The 27,964-nt window shown below is 39.3% G+C and overlaps 1 protein-coding gene across 1 annotated transcript in view; it reads left to right on the top strand.

The window, feature by feature from the left end:
* The first annotated feature begins 1,646 nt into the window (after positions 1 to 1,646).
* The window catches only part of gabrb4 (gamma-aminobutyric acid type A receptor subunit beta4), a 57,336-nt gene continuing 31,018 nt past the window's right edge, over positions 1,647 to 27,964 (top strand). Inside the window, exons 1-2 of the mRNA XM_075486320.1 lie at positions 1,647 to 2,673; positions 4,545 to 4,639. Coding sequence (XP_075342435.1) covers positions 2,594 to 2,673; positions 4,545 to 4,639 — 175 coding nt within the window. The 5' untranslated portion in view covers positions 1,647 to 2,593. The remainder of the gene's footprint in view (positions 2,674 to 4,544; positions 4,640 to 27,964) is intronic.

Below are 27,964 nucleotides of genomic sequence, written 5' to 3'. Positions count from 1 at the left end.
TCCATCACATTCACAATTTCCTGGAAGACTGAAACAGGTTTCCCTGTTGAACTTTCTTGTATCTTCATCCATCTTTCCATGAGCAATTTACTGGCCCTTGATAATAAAAAACATCACAACTATGTGATGCTGCCACCACCGTGCTTCACTGTGGGGATGGTGTTCTGAGGTTGCTCAGAAGTGTCTTTTTACACGTTTCAGGTGTCTTCCTGATAACTAGCAAACTCTAATCATGGTTTTTTTTTTCCATTTAAGTAATGACATTTACTTAATCAATAAATCCAGCTTTGTGGAGTCTATGGCTTAAAATTGTCCTACGAACAAACACTACAATTTCTGCTGTGGAGCGCTGCAGCTCCTGCAGGGTTACGTTTGGCTTCTAAAGCCCATCTGAACTGCTGATTTGTTGAGTCTCTTTTGTGGACTTGCAAACTCTGATCTTTCACAAAATGGATTTGCTTTTTTGAATTTTTCTTTTTTTTAAAATACAGTTTGTACTATCACAAACTTTATCACCCACTTTGCCAAATCGAATAGGTTACTTTACATATTTGCTGACATAAAAAATGTTTCCCTAAGAGTACTTTCTCTTGTGGAAGCAACAAGTAACAACAGTTAAAGCCAGTCTAGCTGTGCTGCAGACCATGTTCGGTTCTTGGCTGTCAGGTCACGGTCAGTCTTGTTACCCTTTGACATGCAGTATGTAATCGCAATGCCCCTTTTTTTTAAATGTCCACATCATGTCTTGTGATTGTAAGTTAGGATACCCTCTGTCCTCCACAGCTAAAGCTAGGCTTGTTTGTGACATTTAAAAAAAGGGTGACATATGATCCAATTCAGAAAATATCATTGATAAGTTCAAAATAAAGAAAAATTCCGTTTCAGCCTTACTGAATTGTAACACATTTCTTGTGGCCCATGGTGATGAGGCAAAATTAGGGTTATTCCCAAATGCGCCACATTTCTCTTCCATGCATTATTTTAAATGCCCCCCCCCCCCCCCCCCCCCCCCCCCCCGCCCCTCCACACACACACACACACACACACCTAAACAGCAATGGCTCTATGGTACATCAGTTGCTTTCTGCTTTTGTCCCACTGACACCACAGTGGTGACAGCGCCGGGTCTAGGCCTACTCCTTTAAACGAGCCTTTGCGCATAGCCTTCGAATCACCACAACTGCATCAATGCTGGCTGGGTTGCTTAGCAACTGGACAGCACAGAGATCCCTGAAGAAAACCTCCTCCTCTGTATAAAACAAGCTTGTGCGATTCTTGGATTGTGATGAGCGCTTGTTGGGAATCTCCAGAAGGAATGTTTATGTTTCCAATAGCCTACAAAAGAGCGAGTCCTGTTCAGTAAGGAATTAAATAAATGAAATTAAAAGATTGTCATTGCCCTGTGTGAGCGCCCTCGTGTCTGAATGTATAAGTGGGTGCGTAGGTGCATGCCTCCATGTGTGTGTGTGTGTTTGTTTGTTTTTAAAAATGTGGCAAAGTGAAAGAAATGCATGAAAGCGCACCGGTACACACTCACAGCATCCTAATGGTTACAAAGAGATAGACAATTCAGCGCATGAACAGCCTGTCGCTAAGGAATTCACCTTAGGTGTCCCCCCTTCTCCCCCCTCTGTGGGGCATTATTTTAATTTAAACTAAGACAGATCGAAGGGGGGGTGGGAACACGAGGTCCCCTTATCATATTTCTTTGGACACTCGTCCAGTGATGTATGGAGAGAAAGACCGGAGCACAATAACGTGTCCAAACGCCATTTAACGTTGGGCAGCGGAGGCAGGAGTACTTTTCAAATAGCCAAGCTTTGCCTCTTTGACATGTAATCCGACGTTTTGCTACATGCTTTGGCATATCAGGGGCCATCCATATTTCTCGGCATTTAATTTTTTCAGAGGAGTGATATAGCCTGCTCTGACGTCTGCATCAGATATTACCCAGTGCTTTTTCAATGTGCATTTTCCCCTCAGTGACTTTGCGCTGATCTACATCATCATCAGCAGAAGCAACGGGGAAAAATAGGGAATGAAGACTTCATTTTTCTTTTTTTTTTAAAACCCACCTCTCCCCTTCAGCCGACCAGCGTTTCCAGCTCAAACAAATATCTTTTAACAACATCACGTTGTGGAATAGACTGGCGCCAGGGCATCGCTGGAACCATGCCTCTTCTGCAGATTTGGACTGGGAAATTTCATCCACCAATTTGATCGTCGGGAGGCTGCTGCTCAGTCATTCATGCCAGTGTTTGTTTTTTTAAGGGCAAGAACACTTGTCATCACTTTTAAAAGTATTGTGTGCGCTATTTTTTGAGCAAGATGTCTGATCTTCTGGTGTTGGTCGAGGGGCTCTGTGACCTGCACGGATTTCCATAGCTGGGGAAAACAGCGGGGGCCAAATACCAGATTTTTTAAATCGAGAAGCCCATTAAAATGAAGACATCGCATGCGTAGATGTAGGCTAGTTTATTCGACATTTTTACAAGGCAATTATTTTTTGATTGCCAGTTTTTACTTTGTGTATTTTTCCGGAGGACCACTGGACTGGTTGGATTATAGAAACTATATATAAGGATTTGTGGAGATGTTGGGTCGTCAAGAAGATAAATTATGTGGAATTTTCTCTGCTCTGGCGGCTTTGTCCTTCGCATGCTTTGTTCAAAGGTAAGAAAATGGCCCTTGAGAAAAAAAAAAAAAAAACTTTCACACCAATAGACGTGATTACCAATCAGTAAAAGGCGGAGATGAGACAAATCGCATAAACGGGGTACCCATGGCCCTACTTATTAGGGGCATTGCTGCCGATATATGCTCTATTAGAGGGTGCTGTGGAGTGCGCCGCGTGAAACATGCGCGCCCACAAAAACAAGCCTATTTTAACATATAACCTTTTCACAAAAATCAGAGATATAGCCTACATATGTGTCTTGGACATGGAGACTTATATCATGCCCCCATATCAAATAACTACCCTCAGTATAGAACAGCAGACTAACCAAATATTAGATGATAAGATCAATCAGCCGATCATCAATTGATTACGTTATGATATGCAGTTAGATTTATGAGTCTACTCGGCCTACAAGTAATATATTTATTCCGATAATCATCTTAATTGCCCAGTTTATTGACCGGAACCAAATCAATCAAAATCGGAAAAATCATCCTTGCAGATCTTTGTCTGTTGCTCCCCAGATGGAAGGCAGACTAGATTTTAATAAATAAGCTTGTGTCAAGGCCTTTTACTGTTTACAGCATGCATTTCTGCTCAAGCCCTCACTAACATCATTGCAGCCACAATCTCCTGTTCAGTTCCGTTATTGTTTTGATGTTGAAGACGCTGATGTACATCCCTTGTGGCCTACTCCTTGTCTGCAGCAACCTCCAGTGTCAGTTAAGAGATTTAAGTGCTCAGTGACCCAGGCAGCACTTTTAGACATTTTGAGTCCAATATGCCTGACCAGCAAATGAAAGGGACATGATCTAGTGTGTGTTTGAGGTTGTGTTATTCATATGCCCTCTCACTGATGGTCTCAGGTGTCAGATCCACAAGTCCTGTAACTGGCCAGCTTGATGAACAGCTGCACTATCTATGAACTAACTAAAGAGTGCTTCCCTGACAGAGCAGAGGACTGGCGCTCTTATAAAGAGAGGGTTTTTATCTCCTTTTCCTCCTTTTTATTTCTCCTGCACTCAGTCTGCATCCTTACTGTAGCGAGGAACCTCAGGAGAGCTGGTCCAGCTCAGCTGATGCAGGTCATGGTGCCAATGTTCTAGGTATCAATCAGACATGAGCGGACTATATGTTCCCTATGGGAATAGTCTGTCTTCAGGCTCAGACTGATGAGGCTTGTGTTTTTGGTTGCATGATGGGATGCTTTACTATAACCCTGTTCCTTTTTATACATATGCCTTTAAATCATTTGGGACTTGTAGCTAATATTAAGCTAAAGTAACTATGGCATTGTTACTTTTAATGTCCTTCTTTTAAATGACTGGCCTCAGTTAAATACTTGACAGCTGTACTGTCATCACCATACCTCTTCTACTGATTAGATTGATATGCAGTAGAAGTGGGGCAAAATACAAAAACTATATACAAGGAAATTTTGAACATTTCTCATGACACAACGTGATTCAGAATGCTTTTTGCGAGTTATTTGGAGTGTGATTACACAGTTTTTCTGGAAACTTTATTCATGCCGTTGTGGGAAAGAATAAGGCTAAAACTGACTAATGCTGGGCGAGATTCTTGCATGGATGAATTAGTTTGTTCATGAGCTATTGTTTAAAACATTCCAAGTCCCATCTCCCTCTGTTAAAGCCTCATCATGTAGACATAATGGTTTCTCTCCTGAAAGGCTGCTCTTGTGTCATTAATGTTGAGAGCACAGGGCACACGCAGAAATAGTTTTCAAGCTTAAACGTACAGTAGGTGCGCAGGCACAAAAAACGTCTGTGACAAAAATATCATGAGTCTCATTTTGTTTCTTTTGTTTGAAAATGGCCCCTGTGCTTGTGCTTTCTGCCCTTAGCTCATCCACCGGAAGCACCGGAATGTCTGTGGCCAAGACTACCGTGGACAAGTTGCTGAAGGGATATGACATCCGTTTAAGGCCGGATTTTGGAGGTATGTGTTGTGACTTCATCTTGTTTTTGGTCTCAGGCTCCCTATTGAGGGTATTAAAGGGTCAAGGTTTGGACATGCTGATATTTACGTGTCATCAATCTGAAACTTCAATGACCTGGCCTGTGGCAAAAATATAGGGAAAAGCTTTGGAGTGCCTGCAACCGTGTTATTACTAAGTATCTATTAACTTATTGAAATAGCTGCTCTTTGAGAAGAAGGACATTTATGGAGAAGAGAAATTAATCTAGTATGATTAATTCACTGTTTTTTTCAAATATATTCTAAGTAGAAATGTTTCAGGGCTACTTTGTATGAAATTCCCCCATAAGTTTTATTTAAAACATGGTACATTTGCTCAGTGAAATGTCTGATTTGACATCTGCTGAAAACAGACAGAATGGGGAACAAGTTACCTGTGCATCCACGTGTAACTTCATTAGTTAAGCCATTTAACCACAGTTGATGATGAGCAGTACAAAGTGCATCTGGTGCTTTTTGCATAGAATATAACTAATTAATAGGCAACTTCAATGTAAAATAACAGGTTGAGAAATTGACCATATTTTCAAAATTCATAATCATGCAGGGCCATCCACAGTTAATTCAAGTCTGTTTTGCTGTCCTGTACGAGTTTGTCAGATGCTTCTTCCCTGTCCTCATTTCAGACTCCCGATTACATTTACTGATTATGTGTACAATTTAGAAAAGTCATCAAGATTTTTTGGGATGTTTGGGTTACTGAAAAAAATTAACATTTTATAAATTGTTGATGATTGGTAGCAGAGACAAAAGCCTTTGAAGAGTTGCTAAAAAGAAAATGGGAAGAAGGCAAGTCTCCATTCATTTTTTTTGGTGACAATAAACTATACTGTGTGGTGTTGACCGTATGCTTTAGGTTGTGCTTGGCAATGATGAATACATAAATTACTTAGTGGGCTTTAACCATTGGTTTTTGAAGAACAAAACTCAAAACATTTTTATGTTAGAGTTTTTAAAAAATTTGATTCTTTCATATAAGTCTGGCCATGTTTCTGGTCCATAAGACTGAATATTTGATCAGTGACATGATCAGTCATGTATCAGTCATACAAGGTAAATGTTTTTTTTTGTGATAATTGATCTAGAAAAGATGTCAAGATCCGTCTCCCTGACGCATATTAATGTCTTACTGAAAAATGTAAAAAAACACACAGATTGAAAAACTTTTGAGTTCTAAAAGAGTTTTTTTTAAATACTTTGCGCACAAAAGAAATAAATTATTACATGACCATCCTGAAAGGATCTCTTCATAAAATCAGGTATTTAAAAAAAGGCGTATCTACATTATATGGGATTTATTTGTCTAATAATTGTCATATTTACAGACAGTGTTAATTAATTACACATAATTTGCAGTATTTTTTAAATTTGCCGGGGGCAGCATGCTTGTCAGTCCTGCTACTACAGCACACTTGATGATGATGAGATGAAACAGTGAAAAACATATAGCAGGTGCATCTCCTCATATAACCTTCCTCTGGTTGTATGCTCTGCCAAAAGCAGATGCTCTGATCAAGGCTTATGTGCCAAGACGCGTTAGCCTGATGTTAGCCATTGTGAAAATATGTTATAGTTGAGCTTACGTCTTAGTTGAGTGTTTTGGAGCGCTGCCAATCCAGAGTTGTTTCATTTATTCAGTGAAAGGAAATTAACACAAACAGGAAGAATGAAGTGTCTTTTGTGACTGTGTTTTTCACCAAGTGTTGAAGCAAGCTTTTAATGCTCAACATAAGTTTTAGACATTTCACATTCAGTTATCCTTTTTGCACCAGTTTTAATCGCTGTTAATTTTGTTTTAAAATCAGTGTCTTTCTAACAGATTCACATATTCCTTCGCCCCATTTATGTAGCTTCATAGCTTTGTTGTTGGCGCTCTAATAATCTATTTCAATTTATTTTTGCTCTTTCTTTGGTGTTTCAGTTGTGGGGCATAACTTTTATACTCATTTAAATACATGAAATAAGTTTTCTGGTGTGAAGCCATTTTCATCTTGCTCCTTACCAGCAACACTTAAATAACTCACTATCCTTACAAGTCAGTAGCGACGAAACAACTAAACATCACCAAGATTTGCTGAATGTTTGGTGATTTTATTGATATTGTACTTTAAAATGAAAGATTAAACTTATTAACAAACAGCCAGTAGAAACGTTTTCACGTCACCATAATAAAATTCATAATAACTGAAAACACAGTGTTCCAGAACAGCCAACTTATCTTCAGTGAATACGAGACAATACATTTTTCATGAGCGTGAAATAAGGGAAAGTTGTATATTCCTATTGTTATTTTTTCTGAAAACAAAGTGACAAATTTGTTTACTTGCACTTTTTCTTTAGTGAACAAATGAATGGAATCTTTTTCTAACTTCTCAGTTTAAACAAATCATTGGCAGCTTTGGTTATATGTATGTGAATGACCAGATATGATTGAGGAAAGAGTTTTGTTTGTGTTTTTTCTTTAGATTAGATTAGATTATTATCTATGTTGGTCTTGGTTGCTTGAATATTTTTCGGTTATTGTTCAGCAGGCTGTTAATATGCAGCAGTGAGCAGAGGAAGTTTTAAAGAGTGAGAATCCCAGACAGAGAGTTGCTGTGGTTGTAGTAGCCTCAGGCTGGGGAGCTGTAGTCCATCATGTCTTGATATTTTCAACATCAGTCAGCTACTTCTGCCGTGACACAACTGCTGACCACCTGCAGCAATCCAGATTCAACACAGTGGGTTTTAATTTTGGCACAATGCTGGACACTGACTTTATCTCCCAATAGCCTGGCCAACACCCATATTTGGAATAAAATCTTGTGGTTTAAGTGGTCCAACAGGATGGTTCCTAGAAGTGATGCCATATGGTTTGATTTGTGGTGGCCATACAGCCAGTATATCCAAGATGAAAAGCCCTCTCTGTCTTTGTTCAGACACTGCTCTCTTCTCCCCAATGATCTGTGAGCCAAAATGGAATACAAGGGAAGAGCTCTGAACTGCTCGAGTGACCTAAATGGCATCTTTACTATCTTTCTGGATTACTCAGGATGCACTTTGGGAATTTATGGTGGCGAAAACCAATTTATAGACAAGACTGACTCAAGATTTAAAATGCATGGTTGATCTTGTCATCAGTCAAGCAGCATCTGTCAGCAGTACATGCTTGCTGCAACCATGTTGACCGAATTTATCTTCTCCCTTTTACTATTGAACCATCATGAAATAAGAATGAAACCCATTTTAGTCCCAGTTTCTCCCAGTTTTGTGTTTTCACTCACCAGTGCCTCTTGCACAAAAAGCCACTTCTGCTGATCTATTTCTAATGAAATTCTTATCGACCTAAACAAGGCAGAAAATGTGAGAATGTATTTTAAAGAAATTGTCAACATATGCTACCATCAAGACATTATTAACATTGTGAAAATCTGACATGACTTAAAATGGAAGGGAAAAATAATCGATTCGAGAGGATGTGTGAGAATTACTTTAATGGATGGAAAAACAGACATTGTGGCAATGTGCCCAGTTGTGGGGAATCACTAAATTTATGGACAGAACTAAATCTTTGACATCAGATGAGAAGTAACTGGGCCACAGTGTTCTTCTTAATGGGCCTATGGAGAGCGCCATTGTCTGAATCTGCTTTGGTCGTCCAGCACCCATCATATCTGTGATCCGGAAGCCCAATATTAAAAGGTTAGGAATTTGCTCAGAAGCATCTACTTGGTGCAGAGCCAGTCAATCATCTTGAAGTTCTCCAGCAGATGAAGAAATCTTCCCACTGATCAGCACTCTGCGTTTTGTACAGTGAAAGAAGTTATTGGTAAAATCACCTTCTAGCCTTCTGTGTATGGCGTACAGTTGGCCACACTCAGCAAAGTGTTTGCGGCAGTGGACTTCCTGCTGTCTGCCTACTGTGCACCTTTACAGTATTATGATTGGTGATTTTGATGGCGAAGCACATTTGCAAACCTGCACCAGTGGCTGAAAAGTCTTTTAGATACTGCTCTTTGCCTGAAAAAACAAGGAAACAAGTAGTTTGACTGTGTGAATTCACAATCATCAAATTAGGCTTGAGCCCAGTGCAGGATCACTGTTGAGAATGACAGCCATCAAAAAGCCAATATATATCAATACCCTATTGAACTCGGGTTATTTTTGCTCATAGTAAAGAACAGCTAAATTTTTATTATATATGTATCTTTGTCACAGGGGACTTGGAGAGTAACTGGTTCACAATGATGTGAAGTATAAGTGAGGCTCTTCTCTGGAAACACGTAAAGAAGTGATGGTCATCTATTCAGCCCAAAAGTAGCTTGGTTGTTGCTGCATGATGCAGACTTCTTACTTACTAAGTGATGCAGCCTCCAGTGGCATCAGTTCAATTCATGTGACTACTCGGTTACACCCTGTGAGTGGCAAAATGAGAATACAGCTGGCTCATTGGGTGTAATGTTTGAATAGCTTGAAAATTCAGAATACACGACTAAAATGAAGAACATTTGTTGTGAATTCGACGGCACCAACAGATTCAGAAAGAAGTTGGAGTTTTCTTTTAACAAACTTACAAAACGGGAAGAGAAGAGAGCCACATGGATTGCTCCAATACACTGAGATAGCTGCACTGAACGCTTGGAAAAGTGGATTTGCAGTGAAATCTTTTAGTTCAGTATGTCAGATTTTTGAGTAAAAAACATTATTGACTAACCTAAATAAGCTCTTTAGTATTTCCCATTTATAGTCCATGTAGCTTCAGCATTTTGGATCACGCTCTTTTTGGTCATCATTGTCGATGAGGGTGAGGCGTTAGTCATGAGAACTTAAGTACTCATCCTAAACTGCCAGTTGTTAATGTCTGTTGTTGCCAAGTTCCCCAAGTCCAAAGGATTCCAGTCGAGACAAACAGCTTTCAGTTTAGATAATATTCCCATGATGCACTCCCATTCCCACGACTGGTGACATATTGAAACTTTTACCACTCTGGGGGTTTGTCTAGATACAATGATGTAGGTGAAAACCTTGGATAATGTGTAAAAGATGGTAACCACCTATAGGAGACCAGAATGACTGTACCTCACCTGTGAATCATGGCCGACATACATGATAATAATCTGGATACCTATCATCATAAATCCATATCTCTCAGTTGTGAACTATGAACTACAGAGTTTGGACAATCAAAATCTGACTGTTCAACATCTTTACACAATAAGACAGACTTGCATTTAAAATTGATAAGGAAGACATTTCCGGACCCTGGATTCTCTCTCAAAGGGAATTCCCATCACAGGAAGTTTTCCAGTCCATTTCTTGTATGATATTACAGCAACATTCCCAAGGAAATATCAAATGTGACCAACGTAAGTAAATGGAAAAGAGTGGCATATGTCTTGTAGCAAGTCTCTAAAGGTTTAGTTGAACATGCAGCTCAAATGGTGATGCCTGGCTTTTAGAATTATTATTATAACAATTACCAGAAGTTTAATGCTTATACTACAGTTGGGTATCACATTAGTCAGGAATTGTTGGTTTGTTCATGTTATCATTGTGTTGTCTTGCATCTTGTTTTTTTTTTTAAATTGCTCCTCTCATTTAGACAGTTCATGAAGACATACTTGAGTGCTTGAGACGATGCACACATCTGTATCAAATGATTACTTACTCTGCCAAGCTCACTTTCCCTTCAACAAACTTGATTGTAAATAAGGTGCATCCAGAATAACACAGGCTACCATGGAGTCTACAAATCCTTTGAAACAAATGGTACAGTTTCTGTGACACATGGCCTCAACATGCTTTATGATTAAATAGTTTTCATAAAAGCGATGATCCACAAAACGTATCTGAATACATTTATAAAGTAGAGTAATGAAAGTAATGACCTAGCTAAATCAGTTTCAGAAGAGCTCTGTTTAATTATTAACTAGTCTCTCAATAAATTTACAAATATGCTGTTACCTTGAAGCAGCTATATTATTCAAGTATTTATTGTAAATTGCAGCTATATGAAGAAAAACAGCTTTAGGTCTTATTTCTTTTAGATAGTGATAAAGACAGGCATACTAAATGTCTAACAATCAGATATAGAGCATGTTTAGTGTAACCAATAACAAGCTTAAAATTTCAAGTTCTTCATGATAAATTGCATTTACCCTACTTGCTGTCCTCAGCCATTTCTTCTTCAGTTGTTTGGAAGAAAAATAAACTTACTCAACATTATGAACTTGGCCTTTTGCCAGAATTAAAACAATGTTGCATATGGTTCTAAACAGTTTATTTGCATCAACAGCAGTGATTGTTACGAATGCCTTAAAGTAAAAAAATTTTTTAATTAGCATACAGTGATGTGTTTATCAGTTTCTGAATGTGATGTTGTAAGACTGTGTGTATCACTACTAGCAGGTGTCATGGACTGTGTAATTATAGGTTTGTAGAGTCAGTCGGAAGAAGAGCAGTCTGTGGCCATTACTGATGTATACATGGGAAGGGGAATCATGTCACAAACTGTGCCAACAGTGTGCAATCTTTGCTCAAGATTCATTTTGATTCAACACAAATAATTAAAAATCAAGTTTATGATGGGTCTGTTGGATGAGATGCTGTAAGAGCCCAAAGCTCAGCTCTTACCTCATTCACACATTTGTCCTTCTGGAGGACACATTTTAAATCAAGCTGTCGTGACAAGGAGTTTTATGATCTCAGCTTCCACCATTAACAAAGCATGAAGAGTGGCATATCACAAATGCTTAGAACATACTATTCTTCCAGCTGAGGTTTTGCCAAGTGCAGAACATTTCTGGACTACAAAGGGCCGAATTTGTTAAAACTGTGATTATCTTGACCCAACATTGCATATCCAATGAATGCAGGGTTAAATACATTGTGATCAAATAATTGACATTTCTTATTTATTTCAAGCAGGCTGCATATGGCCGGTGCATATGAAGCACGATGAAGCATGTGTGGAAATACACATAAGAGCATTTAAAGTTCAGCCACTTGTGACTCGAGATGTAGACTTACATTAGCGTATAAGAGAAAACGGTTTGTCCACCCAAAATATATACAATATGAAACAAAAACAATTTTATAATTAATTATATTTCTCTTCATTTAAAGATTTAAATAGCTGAGAGTTAAATTAGTTTGTACATAATCAGTTTAAAGTAAAAACCAAAGCATTTGGTATGGCTTCATGTATGAAATTTGCAACTTGCATGACATACAACTTTAAAGAGCAAATCACTCAGCAACGGGTTGAAGCTCCCCAATTGATTGAAGTACAATTTTGCTGTGCTCTCTTTACAATGAAAATCAAAGTGTAACTGTTTGGTGTCTTATCAGTCAGCACAATTACGGATACAGCTCGACTTGACCATTGAACTGGACCTTGCTTCATCAAACATGGACAGGAGGGGAATCGAGTTATTGACTGAAGTGTGTCTGAAACCGCAACACTGTACACTGTGCGAAAAAAAGTTCTGCCGTTTTTAAAATTCTCTGCTGGAGATCATCATACATTTAAGTGTAGCAAAATTCACTGCACAGATGTTGTCTTTAAATTACTTGATGGTGATTTAATGATATCAGATGAAGCTCGATGAATCTAGATTTTATCATAGAGTGACATTCTGGAAATGTTTTAAGTGACCATGAGTTGGCACATAGGCTACGTTCACAAAACAGGTCTTAATGGTCAATTCCGTTTTTTTTTTTTGCTGAGATCTGATTTTAGTGCGTGGTTGTTCACATTAAGATTTAAATGCGACCACCATCAGCCTCCAATGTGAACAGTCCACGGGCCTGAATTGACCCACATGCGCAGAAGAAGACATGCCGTCACACTAGCACTGTGTTTATGGAAGTAAATATGGATGCTACACATGTCAGCGTGTGTGTATCAATTCTGAAGTTGTTGTGTAATTGGAGCTGACAAAAATTATGAGGATTTTAACTGTCCAAAACTTAATTTTCTTTCTACTGACAAACTCCATCAAGGGTGTCTGCCATGCTTGTTTCGTCCATTGTTTACATTTGATCTTGTCACGTTCTGCCTCCTCTGGTGCAGAATTGCGATGTCTGTCTCAGTTCAATGACGTAGAAGTTGGATGAAATGCAAGATGACCATTCACACTGAGGTCACTTTGAAAAACATCAGCTATGTATCCAATCTAGGACCACATATGAAAATGGCCGGGGTCTGATTTTGAAAAAAAAAATTACTTGTGCTGTTCGGACTGTCATAAGAGAATCAGACATGGGTCACAAATGGGCAAAATAGTTGGATTCGGGACACTATTCCCTGCAGTGTGAACGTAGCCATAGTCTTAATGAGCTGCGGGACAAAAGAAACAAAAGTGTGTAAAAGTTGTTCTTGAAAAACAGCTAAAGGAAAATTAGCATTTATAAACACACATGCACTGCCTGCTTCAAATCCCCAAAATGTCAAATGTTGACTTTGGCTATTCTATAAACCTCCATTTCTTACTCCTAAGCTATTCCTTCTCGGATTTGTTTCTGTAGATCCCTATCTTGTCAAGAGGTCTACTTCCAATTCATTTTCAGCTATCAGACATATTACATCACGTTATTTTCAAATACATTTTCATATGATGCAGATTTAATAGTTGAATCAGCCACTGCAAGTTGACCAGTCTTTGAGACATTGAAGTAAATAATACTTCCATCACCATGATTCAAAACTGAAAATCACAATGCTCAGAACCTTAGAGGACAAAATTTTAAATAAGTAAAGTCAAAAATAACAATCCACCAGACAGCCTATAATGTTCTAATCACTGGCACCCAACACAAATCCACTGATTCTAAGTTTAGGAATTTAAAGGTGTGCTACATGTGTGGGTGCTTTGATTTTTTCTGTGTGATGGATGTTTTTTTGTTGAATTAATCTTAATCACGAAAATGACTATAAGTCTCTTTTATTTGAGTGAATCACCTCTGTGCAGTGTTTATATATCACTGTATCACAGTAAGTAATGAAACAATGTCAAATAAGATATATTTTTATTAATATTCCTTCATTAAGAATAAAGACAATTAATGGTAGGGCACAGTATCACATTTATAGGTAACCAGAATAGCAGTAATGAGCACCAGAAATTCTATATATTGAGCAGTAGAGTTGATACTGTTCTGGGATACATATTTGTAGTATACAATGTGGGATGCAGTGTAGTGAGTCTGTTTCATACTATTCAGCTTCTTTGCAGTGGCGGTTGATGATGTCAGCATTTTACATTTTCTTTCTGTCCTTTCTATACTGTACATGGAAAATAATTTAGATTATCAGCACAAACACAATCCTGCAATGCTTTCCTAGCTTGTTTATTTGTCCTTGTCTGGTGTAATAAACAGTGATACAGGCTTATGTTTTTGGGTTTTTTTGTCAGTTGTGCAGAAGAGAGAAAATTAATCTCACTGAGCATACTTTAGATGTGCATAAACAGGCTGACAAAGAACCTAGAGAATCTGTCAGCAGGTGCTGTGCTGGGGTTATTTATTAAGTGTTGGCCCATTGTAAATAACCCTGCAGATTTTGGAAATCTATTTGATGGATGAAAATTGCAGGTAATGATCCCTACTAAAATTATTTAAAATGTACTCTAAGTAATGTAATCCAGTAGCTCATAAGGAACATGTTATTAGTGTTTCTGATGTATTAACCAAAGCTGACTTATGTTCCTTTCAGGGAGAAAGGAGAGAAAGAACACACCTTGTCCTAGGACTCTAGTGTCACAGCAACATATAGCCTTCCTGGGAATAAATCAGAAAGCATTAAAAGGGTGACTGTGAGTCCCTGGGAGATTCTCTGGGATTGTGGAGCATTTTATGTTTCACATTTGTTATCACTGCTAACTGAAAAATATTTGGGTTGAAAAAAAACAATGGATTCCCTCCCCCTTAATGTCTTGTGGTTAAATTGTCAGTTTAATACCTCTTTATTTTATATAAAAACAATAGATATTGACTTATCTTTAAAGACAGGAGTTTGCTCATCAACAATGAGAAAATTAAATTTTTTACCCTCAAAGATTTGACTATCATGGAGAGCATGGCCCCAAAACACACAGTGCCATTCTTTTAGTTGAACAGTTATTTTTCAAAGTTTCCAGCTATCCGTGGGATTTTGGATATTTTCCTTTTCCTGCTTTACAGCTGGGGTTTTCTGGTGGCACAGAAAAGTCTAGGATTTTGGGTTGTAAACGAGTTGTTATCACAGTCTCAAGGGTGTTTGAGGCTATGTTTGCTGACTTGGAGAGAAGCAGCAAGATACACACCTTAGGAATATATCAATAAAACATTAATTTATTAATTCATTTTCTATACCTGCTTTATCCTGTTCAGGGTTACAGGGGGAACTGAAGCCTATGCCAGTTTCCATCAGGCGAGAGGTGTGGTACACCCTGGATCATTCAGTAGTCCATCACATAGTCGACATGGAGACAAACAATGTTTATTTATATCACGTTTTTTCAAGCAAAAAACAACTGCACATGCTCACTCTAACACCTGCAGCCAATTTAGAATCACCATTAAAGCTAATATGCATGTTCTCGTACTGTGGGAGGAAGACGGAATATCCAGAGAAAACCCACGCAGGCTCAGTATGAACAGAAAAATATGTTGCCTTAAAATATACCATCTAATCCATATTATTGTAGGTCTTATTTCTCTAGCTTATTTGGTCATGACTCCCACCTCATATGCAAAAGACACAAATGTAATGTAGGCATAAAAAAACGTATATAAAGTACATTCCTTTGGAAGCTGCTGGGTCCATTTGTGTCCATCTCTAAGGGCCAAATTATTCTAATTTTTTAGCAAGTTTCCTAATTAACAATAAGAGTGGGTTGAATGCAGAACTTTCTCACTTTGAGTTATGTCAGGTGTGGTGAGGATGGAGGACACTGATGCAGATTTTTCAAAAGGTAAAGGGTGATTTAACAGAAACAAAGTTAAAAAAAAGGCGCGGCTTAGCCGGATTCAAAAAACAAGCTGTGAATAAACAAAGAACTAAGCATGGCATGGAATAAATACTTAACTTGGGAAGATACGGGTTGTGGCATGGCACGGAGGGCAGGTGACAAACAAGGAACCAACAAACAGACAGGGGAGACAAGAGACTAAATAGAGGGCTGGGAGTGATTGCAGCTGGAGACAATGAACAGGTGAGGGGAATGAACTTATTATCTGAGTGAGGGAAGTGAGGGGAAAAACCATGGCAAAACTAAAAACTCAGAACTCAAAACCAAGACATGAACTGAACACAAAAACATAACCTAAAACATGAAACCAAAAACGAGTCCCTGGGTGTGAGAGAGCCCCCCCTCAAGGGGTGGATCCCAGACAACCCTTAACAGTCTGAGGGTTGGAGGGAGGGGCTCGAAGCCGGTCAGGCGGGGGACCAGAAACGGGCATGTGGTACCGGCTTCGGGCAGGAGGAGGCAGTGGTCTGGCGGACGCCCAGACCGCAGACGGCGTGGCAGGAACAGGCGGAGGTCTGGCGGACGCCCAGACCGCAGACGGCGTGGCAGGAACAGGCGGAGGTCTGGCGGACGCCCAGACGGCGAGGCAGGAACAGGCGGAGGTCTGGCGGACGCCCAGACCGCAGATGGCGTGGCAGGAACAGGCGGTGGTCTGGCGGACGCCCAGACCTCCGTCGGCGCGGCGGCAGGAGACAGCGGTCCGGTGGACGCCTGGACCCCCTATGACGTGGCAGCAGGCGGTGGTCTGGTTGGCACCCAGACTTCCGTTGGCACGGTGGTCCGGCGGACGCCCGGACCCCCGATCACGTGGCAGCAGGCGGTGGTCTGGTTGGCACCCAGACTTCCGTTGGCGCGGCGGCAGTCCGGTGGACGCCCAGACCTCCGTCGGCGCGGCGGCAGGAGACGGTGGCCCGGCGGACGCCCGGACCCCCGACGACGTGGTAGCAGGCGGTCTGGTTGGCACCCAGACTTCCATTGGCGCGGCGGCAGGAGACGGTGGTCTGGCGGACGCGGTGGCCTCGTGGTCAGGTTCTGGGTCAGACTCGTGGTCAGGCCCTGTGGCTTCTTGGTCAGGCTCGTGGTTAGGCCCTATGGCCTCTTGGTCAGGCACTATGGCCTCTTGGTCAGGCTCGTGGTCAGGCCCTGCGGCCTCTTGGTCAGGCTCTTGGACGGCTGGGGCCAGCTCTTGGACGGCTGGGGCCAGCTCTTGGACGGCTGGGGCCAGCTCTTGGACGGCTGGGGCCAGCTCTTGGACGGCTGGGGCCAGCTCTGGGACGGCTGGGGCCAGCTCTGGGACGGCTGAGGTGTTGAAGAGGTGAGGGGGGAGGAGTATAGTGCAGCTACCTGATGTGGCTCCAAGCCGAAAATGTCCAGCGTAGCTGCGCGCTGCACGCTGCATGCTCCTGACCTCCGCCCAGATGTCTGACACACCCGACAAGCGCTGGAGGACCTGCTTCTGCAAAAAGAAGTCCACCAGATCATTAGCCACGTTGAGTTGTTGCCAGGAGGTGCTGTCCCGTGCCAAGCAGCACCAGAGGTCCCCGACCAGCTCCCAGAATGCTTCCTCGTCCGCCGCGTCCATTTCTGGTTGGTTCCTTCTGTCAGGTGTGGTGAGGATGGAGGACACGGATGCAGATTTTTCAAAAGGTAAAGGGTGATTTATTAACAAAACAAACAAAGTTAAAATGAAAGGTGCGGCTTAGCCGGATTAAAAAAACAAGCTGTGAATAAACAAAGAACTAAGCATGGCATGGAATAAATACTTAACTTGGGAAGCTACGGGTTGTGGCATGGCACGGAGGGCAGGTGACAAACAAGGAACCAACAAACAGACAGGGGAGACAAGAGACTAAATAGAGGGCTGGGAGTGATTGGAGAGTGAGTGCAGCTGGAGACAATGGACAGGTGAGGGGAATGAACTTATTACCTGAGTGAGGGAAGTGAGGGGAAAAACCATGGCAAAACTAAAAACTTAGAACTCAAAACCAAGACATGAACTGAACACAAAAACATAACCTAAAACATGAAACTAAAAACGAGTCCCTGGGCGTGACAAGTTATAAGTGATAAACACTTAGAGCCCTTCTTAAGTCTGTTTTATATGTCGACATAACAAAATATGATGCTTTTAAGAGGTAAGAGAAATTTCTAATATCATTAGTGCAAACAATTCACATACATAAACTAAATTTTTTACCTGTTTTCGTACATACTGGATACCTCAGTTTTATACTGTTTATTCAATGTCATCTTACATCCATAGCTGCACATCATTTTATGTCAAGATTCACCATAACAACAAAGCTGTCTTTCAAAGCTTTTTACTGTAATTCTTGATATTGGTATTCATTAAAGGTATTGTAAAGGGAATTGACATGAGCCTTCAGTTCCAAAATATAGTAAAACAGATTACATTTATGAATTTAATGATCACAATCCTTAAAAAAGTTATAATAGATGCCCAGGATCTGATTGGTTGTGAGAACCAGACTTTGTGCAGCAGCTTGTGTTCAGAACTGTAAACACCTGATCTCTGTCTATATGCTGCTTTAATTTAACCAGTCCAACACAGCTAGGTGCCAGTTCAGCCTGTGGCCATGTTATCAAAGCATGGTTGCCTGTCCCTGTCTGCCATATGCAGCCTGGGTGTTTACTGATCTAATTTCCCATTGACCTAAATGAGACCCAGCTGCAGCTTTATCTTGTTTGTAATAGAGGAGCAGTAAATGTAGCCATGAAACTGCAGATCAGTTGTAGCCAGACTGGTGAAAAGAACAGACACTTAATTGACTGAATATGAAAAAGAGCCAGTACTTGCAAGGAACAGAAGGGGCTGCAGCACTTTATAGTCACTTTGTAATGTACTTTACTGAAAGGCAAGGGTAATTGATCTGAAGCTGTCCATTGCGTCTTATGAGATAACTTCGTAAGTAGTGTACACATATGTGTCCAGGTATTTACTGAGATCACTTCCCACACCATTATTTTGCCCTGTGAGAACATGACTGCTGATTGATGTATACAGGACATCAGTAGCAACCTGCATTTTGGTAGCTGCGGCCATTAAATGATATATGGAAACAGTTTTATCAAGGCCACCGGACGCGTTTGCAATACTGAGGACAATCTCTTAGTCTGTCTGTTGCCTCATGTTAAATGGAGGTCTGCTTTGCATACAGGCTGATAGGAGAGGCCATCAGAATTCAGTCTCAAAGTAATGCCTATTCAGCGCAAAACAGGAGAGTGTTGTCACAATCGCAGGATGGATGTGGGGGCATGTACAAGTGATATCTATCCTGATGAGGAGAGAATGCCCAGTGATTTATTGCAGAGGAAAACACGGGAAAAAATGCTCAAGCTGGATGCTTTTCCTTTTCCCTTCGCTTAGATTTTCTATTTGAATTAAATGAGGTGTGTATGTAGGCAGGCAGAGGGGGGAGTAAAGGTGGTGAGAGATAGCATACAGGAGAAAGGATATACTTCATCTTCACATTCAAAGGGTTGTTTTCAGCAACTTTGAAATGAAGGAGAAAAATGCTGATAGAATTGCACCAGAATGCATCACAGAAGAAGTACAAAAACCCTAGGTCAGGCATTGGTGAAGCATCCTGCATGCAGGGCATTTTTATCCCCTTTTTTGATTCTCCACTTAAGGTCCCCAGTGATTTACTTTTTGAACCTGTAGTGACTGATGGGCGGTGTACCCTTGACAAGGCCAGGATGAGCTGGCCAAGGGCAAGATGCAGCTATCCAATTGTTTCACAAAGATAAACAAGGGGAGGGGGAAATGTCATTTACAGCATCTGGAGATAGATGCTGTCATCCTCACTACCAGGAACCACACTTAAAATCCCATCTCATTATTGAATCCCAACAGCCAGTCTTATAAAACGGGTTTACGCTTAAAAAAAATGTGCATCATACATGGCTGGAGAAAAACAAAGATAAGGGAGGATAGCATTTGAAAAATGTGAAAAAAGTATTACATGGAAGGCTAATGATGTAATAATTGTTACAATTTTCATTATATTTGGCCTTGTCACTTATACTGTAGTAATATGCATATTTTATTCACGGAATTTACACTGGGGCGGAAATAAATTGTGTTTATGATGGGTCAGCATAAATAAGAACATTTTGCAAAATAAAAAAAGGTAGATGTAGTGTTTGTTCTAGTACTTCTGATTTCAATTCAGATGCAGTGTCATGTTGAAACAAAAGGTGGAACCTACTTTGAATATTGCTTTTTCCAAAATATGGATGATTCCTGTCTTTTTAAGTCATCTGCTGTGCCTCAAACAAGTGGTAGCTCGGAACTGTGCTCAAAATTGAACGTTTTTGTACACTGCATTTACAATCTGGTATTCTGTTTGAGTATATTCTGTATATTGTCCTCAAGATGGTTTCTTTTAATGGAACAAAAAAGTGGTGCCCACAGACTGTCTGTTGTCAATCCCAGTGGCTACTCAGCCACATTTTGCATCTTTTCTAACATTATGTTTATGGTGCAACATGATGAGGAGAAGTGAGTGTTTAAAATTTTTGTTTGATTTTAACTACTAAGCAGTAAATATAGCTGTGATTTTCAGTTTCTGTACAGAAATTAGAATGCTGTTCATGTCCCAGCAGTTTTAGTTACACTGCATATTTAAAGTTTCACTGACCTTTTGATTAAGTTGCAGAGTGACTGTTTACTCCTTAACAAATAATTAAAATATATTATTGAGACACCTTCGGGGCAGTCTTGTTGATTTTTTTTCTTAAATATGTTTGATCCGGTCCTGTGACGGACTGGTAAAGGGTATACCTGCACAATTGTCAATTTTTTCTGCATTGTGGTTTGGTTTTCAATCATCCAGTTCATCCAGTAATTTATGTAGACAGGTGTGTAACTTCTAAATTATGTCCAAGTAATTCAGCAGTACACAGGTGGATTCCAGTCAAGATGTAGGAGCATCCCAAAGACCACAGATAGAATTATGATTCATGAAAGCTCTGGGTCTGAGTACTTATGAAAATGTGACATTTCCATCTTTTATTGTTCATAAGTTACCAGAACAATCGATATGACTAGTTTGCTTTGTTGTTGTGTGCTTTTGGAACAAAACAATATTGGGTAAAGCTACAAGGGATCTGGAAACCTTCCTCTGGAATATTATATCTTATAACAGCCCTGCAATAACAGCGGTGTTAGAAAATTAGCTTTAAGAAAACCTCAAATTTTCTTGATGTAAACACCTTGTGTTTGCCGGCACTGATTTAGTCAATTCATATTGAAATATGCTAGATTTTTTCTGTGTCCATTGTGGCTTTCACACAATATCTACAGTTTTAGTTGCTCTTATAAATTCATCAATCAAATATTTCCATTGGAAACGTTTTGAAAATACGTGGACATACGTGTTTATCTTTGTCAGACTTGTCACAAACTGTTTTTTTTTTAATAAATTGCTCTCCTATGATTTCCTGTCCCTCGAGGTAAAGTATAGACTTATGTATCAGCTGACTAATAAGCTAAACAGACTCAAGTTTTCCTTTACCATATGCCTTTTCCATTTGTCGTCATCTCCCTTCTTTTTCAGTTGAATCACACAACTGTCACTCTCCCTTTTCAGTTTATTTTATTACATTTATGCAGTGTGTTTTTGATTTGCTGCTTTTTTCCCCTTGTTTTTCAGGTGTCATTCAGAGCAAGTTAGCCGTCACTGCAAGCTTTTGTTTGTCACGTTGTTTGTGTCTCAGTTTTGTTTTTGATGTTTCGCTGAGTGTCCTCTTTGTTTAAATCTCACCTTCACTGCTCTTTGGTAGTGCATCATTTCATGTACAAATCAATGAACTTTAAACTCTAGATGGCACTGCTGGAAAAGCAAAGAGCAGTGGTCGGATTCACATGGCTGAAAAACACGTCCGATAAGAGAAAACACATGTTTCTCTGGTTCATACACAGCTTTTTCATAAATCATATATCATTTGCAGAAACTTAAAATAATTTTTTTGTTTGTACGATGTTGGCATGTTGGCCCAGGGTGTCTCTGTATTTTACATCTCAAGGTCTCTGATTGTCTTTACTCCTTAAAAATGCTCTGTTTGCTGTAATGGTTTTCTTAGCAGCTTCACTAAAACAACAAGAAAAAGTCCCTTTAAAACCTATTTGAGGAATTATTCATTTATCTATTGATTCACATATGCACACTGGCATTAGTGTGAGGATAGGGTTGCAAATTAATATGATATTAATAAAGAACAAAGTCATGATTCCAACTCTCTTGAGACGTATTAGCCATGATCGGTGGGGAGGATCTACACATAATTACAGCAGGTTAATGTAATTACGCAAACAGCTTCAGCAGACCTTACTGCTACATGGCATGCGACTGAAACAATGGGATTTAGTGCACATGTAGGGTTAGTCATGAAATTAGCTGTGGGGCGCTACATCAGTTGAAACAGACAAAGACAGATGTCCTTTGAAGAAAAAAATGTGAAATAGCATACATAACCTACATACTGTACCATACCCCTCCATTTTGTTCACTTCAAGATTACAGAAAAGAACATAGGAATAATGGCACTGATTGTGACTTGCTTAATAAATCAGGCCTATGAGTAAATAAATAATAAGTTGGACCACAGTGAACTTTTAAATGAATGATACACTTCTCGAGCCAATAGTAGGCTGATAGCCTCAGGGAAGAAAAATCCCGCAGTGCACATACTTTGTCCTCAAGTCCATGTATATTTTCATGATAGAGAATTGAATTAACCCACATGTATATATACGTTTACCCTTCTTTTTAAAAACATTTCAAATGGAGTCAGGTCTTACATCCTTGTCTGTAGCTGTCATTTGTTTGAAAGTATTGTTTGGAGGTGTTGGAAATGCTGTGTTGAATGTCTCAGCTTCTGGTTAAACCACACCTAAACAGTTATTAAATGATTTACTTCCATGATTAGATATTTTCAAAATATGTACAGAAAATTAATCAACTCTCCCAACACCATAACAATAACTTCAAGTACCTAAACAGTTTTTAACTTTACAGTCAAACTGGTTAAGCTAAAGTCTACTAAACAAAATTAAATTAAATTTTCTAATTCAGTCTTGATCCCTCTAGAGCACGTGAACAAATATCCTTATGCGACTGTAATTTATGTGTAATTTACTGAATGCGTAAGACATCCAGTGGATCACAATTCATTGATTAAATCTGTGTATGCCAGTAGGAAGCATTGTCCTTTCTAATTTTTAGTGTTCAATCTAAGTGGGTTTCATATATCAGGTGTAAGGTCTGTGACAGGATAGGGAGATAAGAGAATGCCACCTTTACTTATTATCTATCTTGCTGACTACCTGTGATGTACTGCCTCCACTCTCCTGCACTTCCTCATCATTTTCTTCATCCCCACCTCTGTCATTCTTTCCTCAGTCCTCATATCAAAGCTTTTTAATGATTTCCCTTGATTCAACAGCAAACTTACAGTGCTCTTTCTTTTTCTTCAGTTGTCTTAAAAGTAAACTGTGTCGTCTACACTTTCCATCAGTGTCAGAGCAATTCAAGAAATTATCTTACACGACAATGATGAATGCTGCTTTGATATGAAATAACTTATTTTTAGAAAATGGCCCAAGTATTAAGACAGAATACTCTTTTGACACCATTGGGATTATTTTCACGATATAGCCTAGTTTGAATTACAATGCATGGAAAATGCCAAAATAACAGTGATTCTTGAATGAATCCAAGACATTTAATCTTTTGTCTGGTCAAATTGATTTTAATACAACCATTTCTGGGTTTAAGGCCTACAATACATTCTTTAAAAAATTGAGGTTGAAGCATTTTAAAGTGAATAATAATTGAATCCCAGCTGGAGCTTTTTTGTGAAGACTTCTCCCCCGTGTATGCGTGGGTTCTCTCCGGGTGCTATGGCTTCCTCCCACTGCCCAAAAACTTCCATGTTAGGTTAATTGGTGTCTCTTAACTGACCCTAGGAGTGAGTGTAGGCGTGGATGGTTGTTTGTCTCGTTTGTCTCTGTGTGGCCCTGTGATGGACTGGCGACCTGTCCAAGGTGTACCCTGCCTCTAGCCCAATGACAGCTGAGATGGGCTACACCCCCCCCCCCCCGAGTCGGATTAAGCAATTCATAGACAACGGATGGATGATAACGTTATTTCAAAAAGGTGATTGTAATTATGATTTGGTGTGAAAGTAGCATTCATCGGAGGCTGATTCTTAAGGGAGCAACAGTCGGCAGAGAATTTCCAATCTATCAAGGAATGTGTAAGGAAAGTATTCTACTTTTTCAAAAAAATAAAGGTTCCTCAATGAAAGATTTTGAGGGATTAGCATATTTTCCCTCTACAGTACAGAATATCATTAAACAAATCAAGCCATATGAAGTTATTAGATATGTAGTTAAATTGACTTTTTATACACTCAGAGTCTTTCTTTTATAATGGTGATGGTATTTGGACAGATTAAGGTCACATATTGATTTTTATACACTGTTAGAAATCCTTTGGAGTTCTCAAGTCTGCTGTCAAAAAACATCATCATGACATCGTACAGCAGCTGTCATGGCAATATTTCCATTCAGTTTGCATTTCAAAGTGTCTTATTTGAAGAAAAGTCAAAAGCAAATCTTTTTTTTTTGGGGGGGGGGTTATGCCTTGATAGACAGGAAGCAGAGAGAGGGGGAAGACATGCAGCAAAGGGCCGTCCGGTGCGGGACTCAAACCGGGGCCAGCTGCAACGAGGACTGTAGCCTCTGTACATGGGGCGGTTGCTTAACCCACTACACCACCGACCGCCCTGTCAAAAGCAAATCTGTCTGCCGGTTCTGGTCAAAGAGAGAAAAAGTCTATTTGTGAATTTTAGCATCACATCCATCAGCAGGACTTGCAAATGAATCACCTGGTAGTCTGTGAGTTGCATTGTCCCACAAATGTGTTTACCTTATTCTGAAATATTCAACTTAGATCATGATATTGCTAAAGAAAAGAAGAAGAAAAAAGAGGTGCTCACTAAAGACACCACCTGACACTATTGTGCTACTTGAACTTCAAAAATATCACAAAGGTTTTTGTTCTCTTTCAGTAAATTATATTATAAATATTGTTCTGATCTCTCTGCTTGTTGATTTCCATTATGTGACACTGGGAAGGATCTAGATATAAAGCAACAGAGGGAAAGGGTTCTGGAAAAATAGCAATAAACATGCGCAGCAATGCGATCACATACCCAGTGCACTTTTTCATTTAAGTTGAGGCTTATGGGTTGGATTCTTTTTTAAGTATGCTGATATATGTGATAACCTATACTGCAGTACAGCTGTATCTGTGTTGTTTATGGTTAATATAAAAATTTAGTTTCCACTATAAAACCAAAGAACATTATCAGGATATACTGATTCAGCCTTGCCTCATGAATCAGTCACTTGTGCGCTTTCTGTTTTCGAAGTCAGCAATTCGTATTTTGCAGACTGATCAAGCAAAGTAAAGGTGACAGTGGAAGTGAAGAAGAAAGGAATGGGGAAAGGTGTCCAGGCATACTGTATGCATGGGAAGAAACAGAAATAATTTGTAATGCTAAAACACTGAGAATCAGTGGCAAACAAATACTGTATGTTCACTCCCAAAAGCCAGTTGTTCTAACTTCAGTAGAATTGGGTTTCAGACAGCAAGGAAAGTTCTGCACATATCTTTATTAGTGGGTCTCAGCCAAAGTTGTGGTTGTGCTGTAATACCAAAATTTGTTTATTTAAACTCAGTCTTGAAAGAGCTGACATGAACAAAATAAACAGACTGTATGTAAGCAAGGTGCAAGCACCTTGGATATAGTATGTGGCAGTTTATCACCACAATTATTTAGAGAGATAAGAAAGCATTTTATCCTGTGCATATTTCTTAAATTCTTAAACTTGTGATGGTGTTGTATACAGGCATATTTGTGGGTTTGTGTTAATTCAAATTCAATTCAAAAATACTTTATTTATCCCAGAGGGAAATTAAATGTTGATGTAACTCAATTAAATCAAGAAGTTATTATAGATGCTGATGGCTGTGGGCAGGAAAGATTTCCTGTAGCGGTCCGTTTTGCATCCAAACTGAAGAAGCCTTTGACTGAAGAGACTTTGTTTTCCGATAACAGTCTATAAACACCATACACAACACATTCACACAGTGGCCGTCGTTACTGGCTGTTGGTTACATGAGAGCAGTAGACATTGAAAACAAAAGCAAACACAGATTTGACTGGATAAATCATCACGCTTCTCTTGCAACACTGTAGAGAAAAATGCTGCACAGTTGCTATGGAACCCTCTGTTGCTAAGCAATGGGTTGATTATCAGAGTTTTTTATATAAGAGGCGGTGTTTTCTTTGCTGTCCAGCAAATTTGTTTTCAGAAGGCTTTACAACTGACAGGGTATGTGGAATAACAGAATAACACCGTCTTCATTTGAAATGAAATGTATTCAGTTTGAAATGTTTACTCTAAACTGAATATTCAAATACTCAATGTTCATGTGAAATGAACACATCATTAGGAGTTTCTCCGGTGAATATTGGTCTTAGAGAAAATCAATTATTTTCTTTTCTATATAGGCCATTAAGAACTATCTCCGTGCCTGTTCTCCTGAAGGAGAATTTTGATGGATTGTCATGGAGTGTGATGAGATGACTATCTTTTCACATTAACCCTTTTTGAAAAGTTTATTTGTGTAAAAATCTTTATTTCTGACAAAATTACAAAGTCCACCCTCATATGCGAGAAGAGTTATTTAAAATAAGTATAACATTTACCTATGTTCTAGCTATTTATGCTGCTTTGTTTATCCTAATATTTCGTAAGCAGTGGAGATGAGGAAGGGAAAGGGCAAAATTCAACCCTAACAGCTTCTAGAATAAATTAAGGCCTGATGTTCTTTCAGCTGTGGTTAACTTTCAAAGTATAGATATAATCTTGAAATTTAATGTAAAAGATTTATATTACACATAACCATGTTTCAGCATTTAATTTAGTCAAATTGTACATATATTATATATATATTATTACAAACAGTTATAGTCTGAATTACAGTGCCATTTTTTTAATACAAACTGGTAATTCTTTAACAGCCTTTAAAGAAATTCTTGGATTTGAATCCGATGAGTAGCTAGGTTCACATCACATAAGGAAACTAGATTTCCAGGTTAGAGATTTTTCAGCACACACTTCCGCACTGCTGTCAGTGAAAGTCACGGTAGGCTGCTTTTCATTCTTACAACCACTTCCCTGCAGTTAACTTGTACTGTTTTGATATGAACTGCCATTACAATGGGAAGACATTAAATAGGGCAGCCTCACTGCCCACTACATCAGTTGAGCTTGTCCGCCCTGGGGCAATATGAGACTGTTAGACTGGAAGCTAAATGTGGCAACACATTGTTGTAGTTAGGAGGGCAGCATACATAGATAATAGAAGAGAACAGAGCAGGCTAGAAAAAGAAAAAGAAAAACTGTTAGCAAGGAGTGAAAACATGTTAAGTGAAACAGTATGCATGGCTGGTTTGTTTGTTTTTTAATTCATTTTGGAATCTTCAGGACATCATGGTTGAATTGATTGAATTCTCACCCATGTTAATAATCCCATCAACTTTCGACAAAGCAAATAAGCTTCCTATATACTTCAGAGAACTGTGTTTCTGTTGAATGAACCATAGATACGGAAACCCTTTTATTATGATGCACACGTATTTGTATTTTAGTAATGCTTAGTCAAGGAAATTTAACTCAGACAATGCCACAATATACAAATGACCCAATTGTTGCTGTTGGAAGTAATCTAGGCTTACTACGAACGAATATGAATAATGTCCATGTAGTTAGATAAAAAAAAGTGCAATATTTTCTGAACAGAAATCACCTTGGTTGCCCGAATAACATTTTAACAAGTGCATTTTTTGAAGGACCTCATTACCTCCAACAACGAGATATATAGGCTAGGTGAACCTTAAACTGGAAATGCTCCAACTCCAACAAAATTGACTCTATTTATCTTTAGTTATCTTGACTATTATTAGTGCTTTGGTGCTTTCCTACCATTAACCTTTTTGCACCCTTTGTAATCACATGGGAATGTTCATGCTGGTATAACAAGTGACCAACACATTGTCATCTTTGTAGTCATCAAAAAACTCATTCGACACCTTTAATTTGGTCAGATTAAAATTCCTCTGAGTGCTGCTCCTGTTCGCAGTTTTGTAGGAAGCCACACATGACAAAGCTGGAAGTCAATTAAAGATGAGCCCA

This window comes from Odontesthes bonariensis, chromosome 16, assembly GCF_027942865.1.
Source record: "Odontesthes bonariensis isolate fOdoBon6 chromosome 16, fOdoBon6.hap1, whole genome shotgun sequence".
NCBI classification, from domain to species: domain Eukaryota; kingdom Metazoa; phylum Chordata; class Actinopteri; order Atheriniformes; family Atherinopsidae; genus Odontesthes; species Odontesthes bonariensis.
Note: the sequence above shows the minus strand (reverse complement) of the source record. Positions and strands in the feature narration are given on the sequence as shown.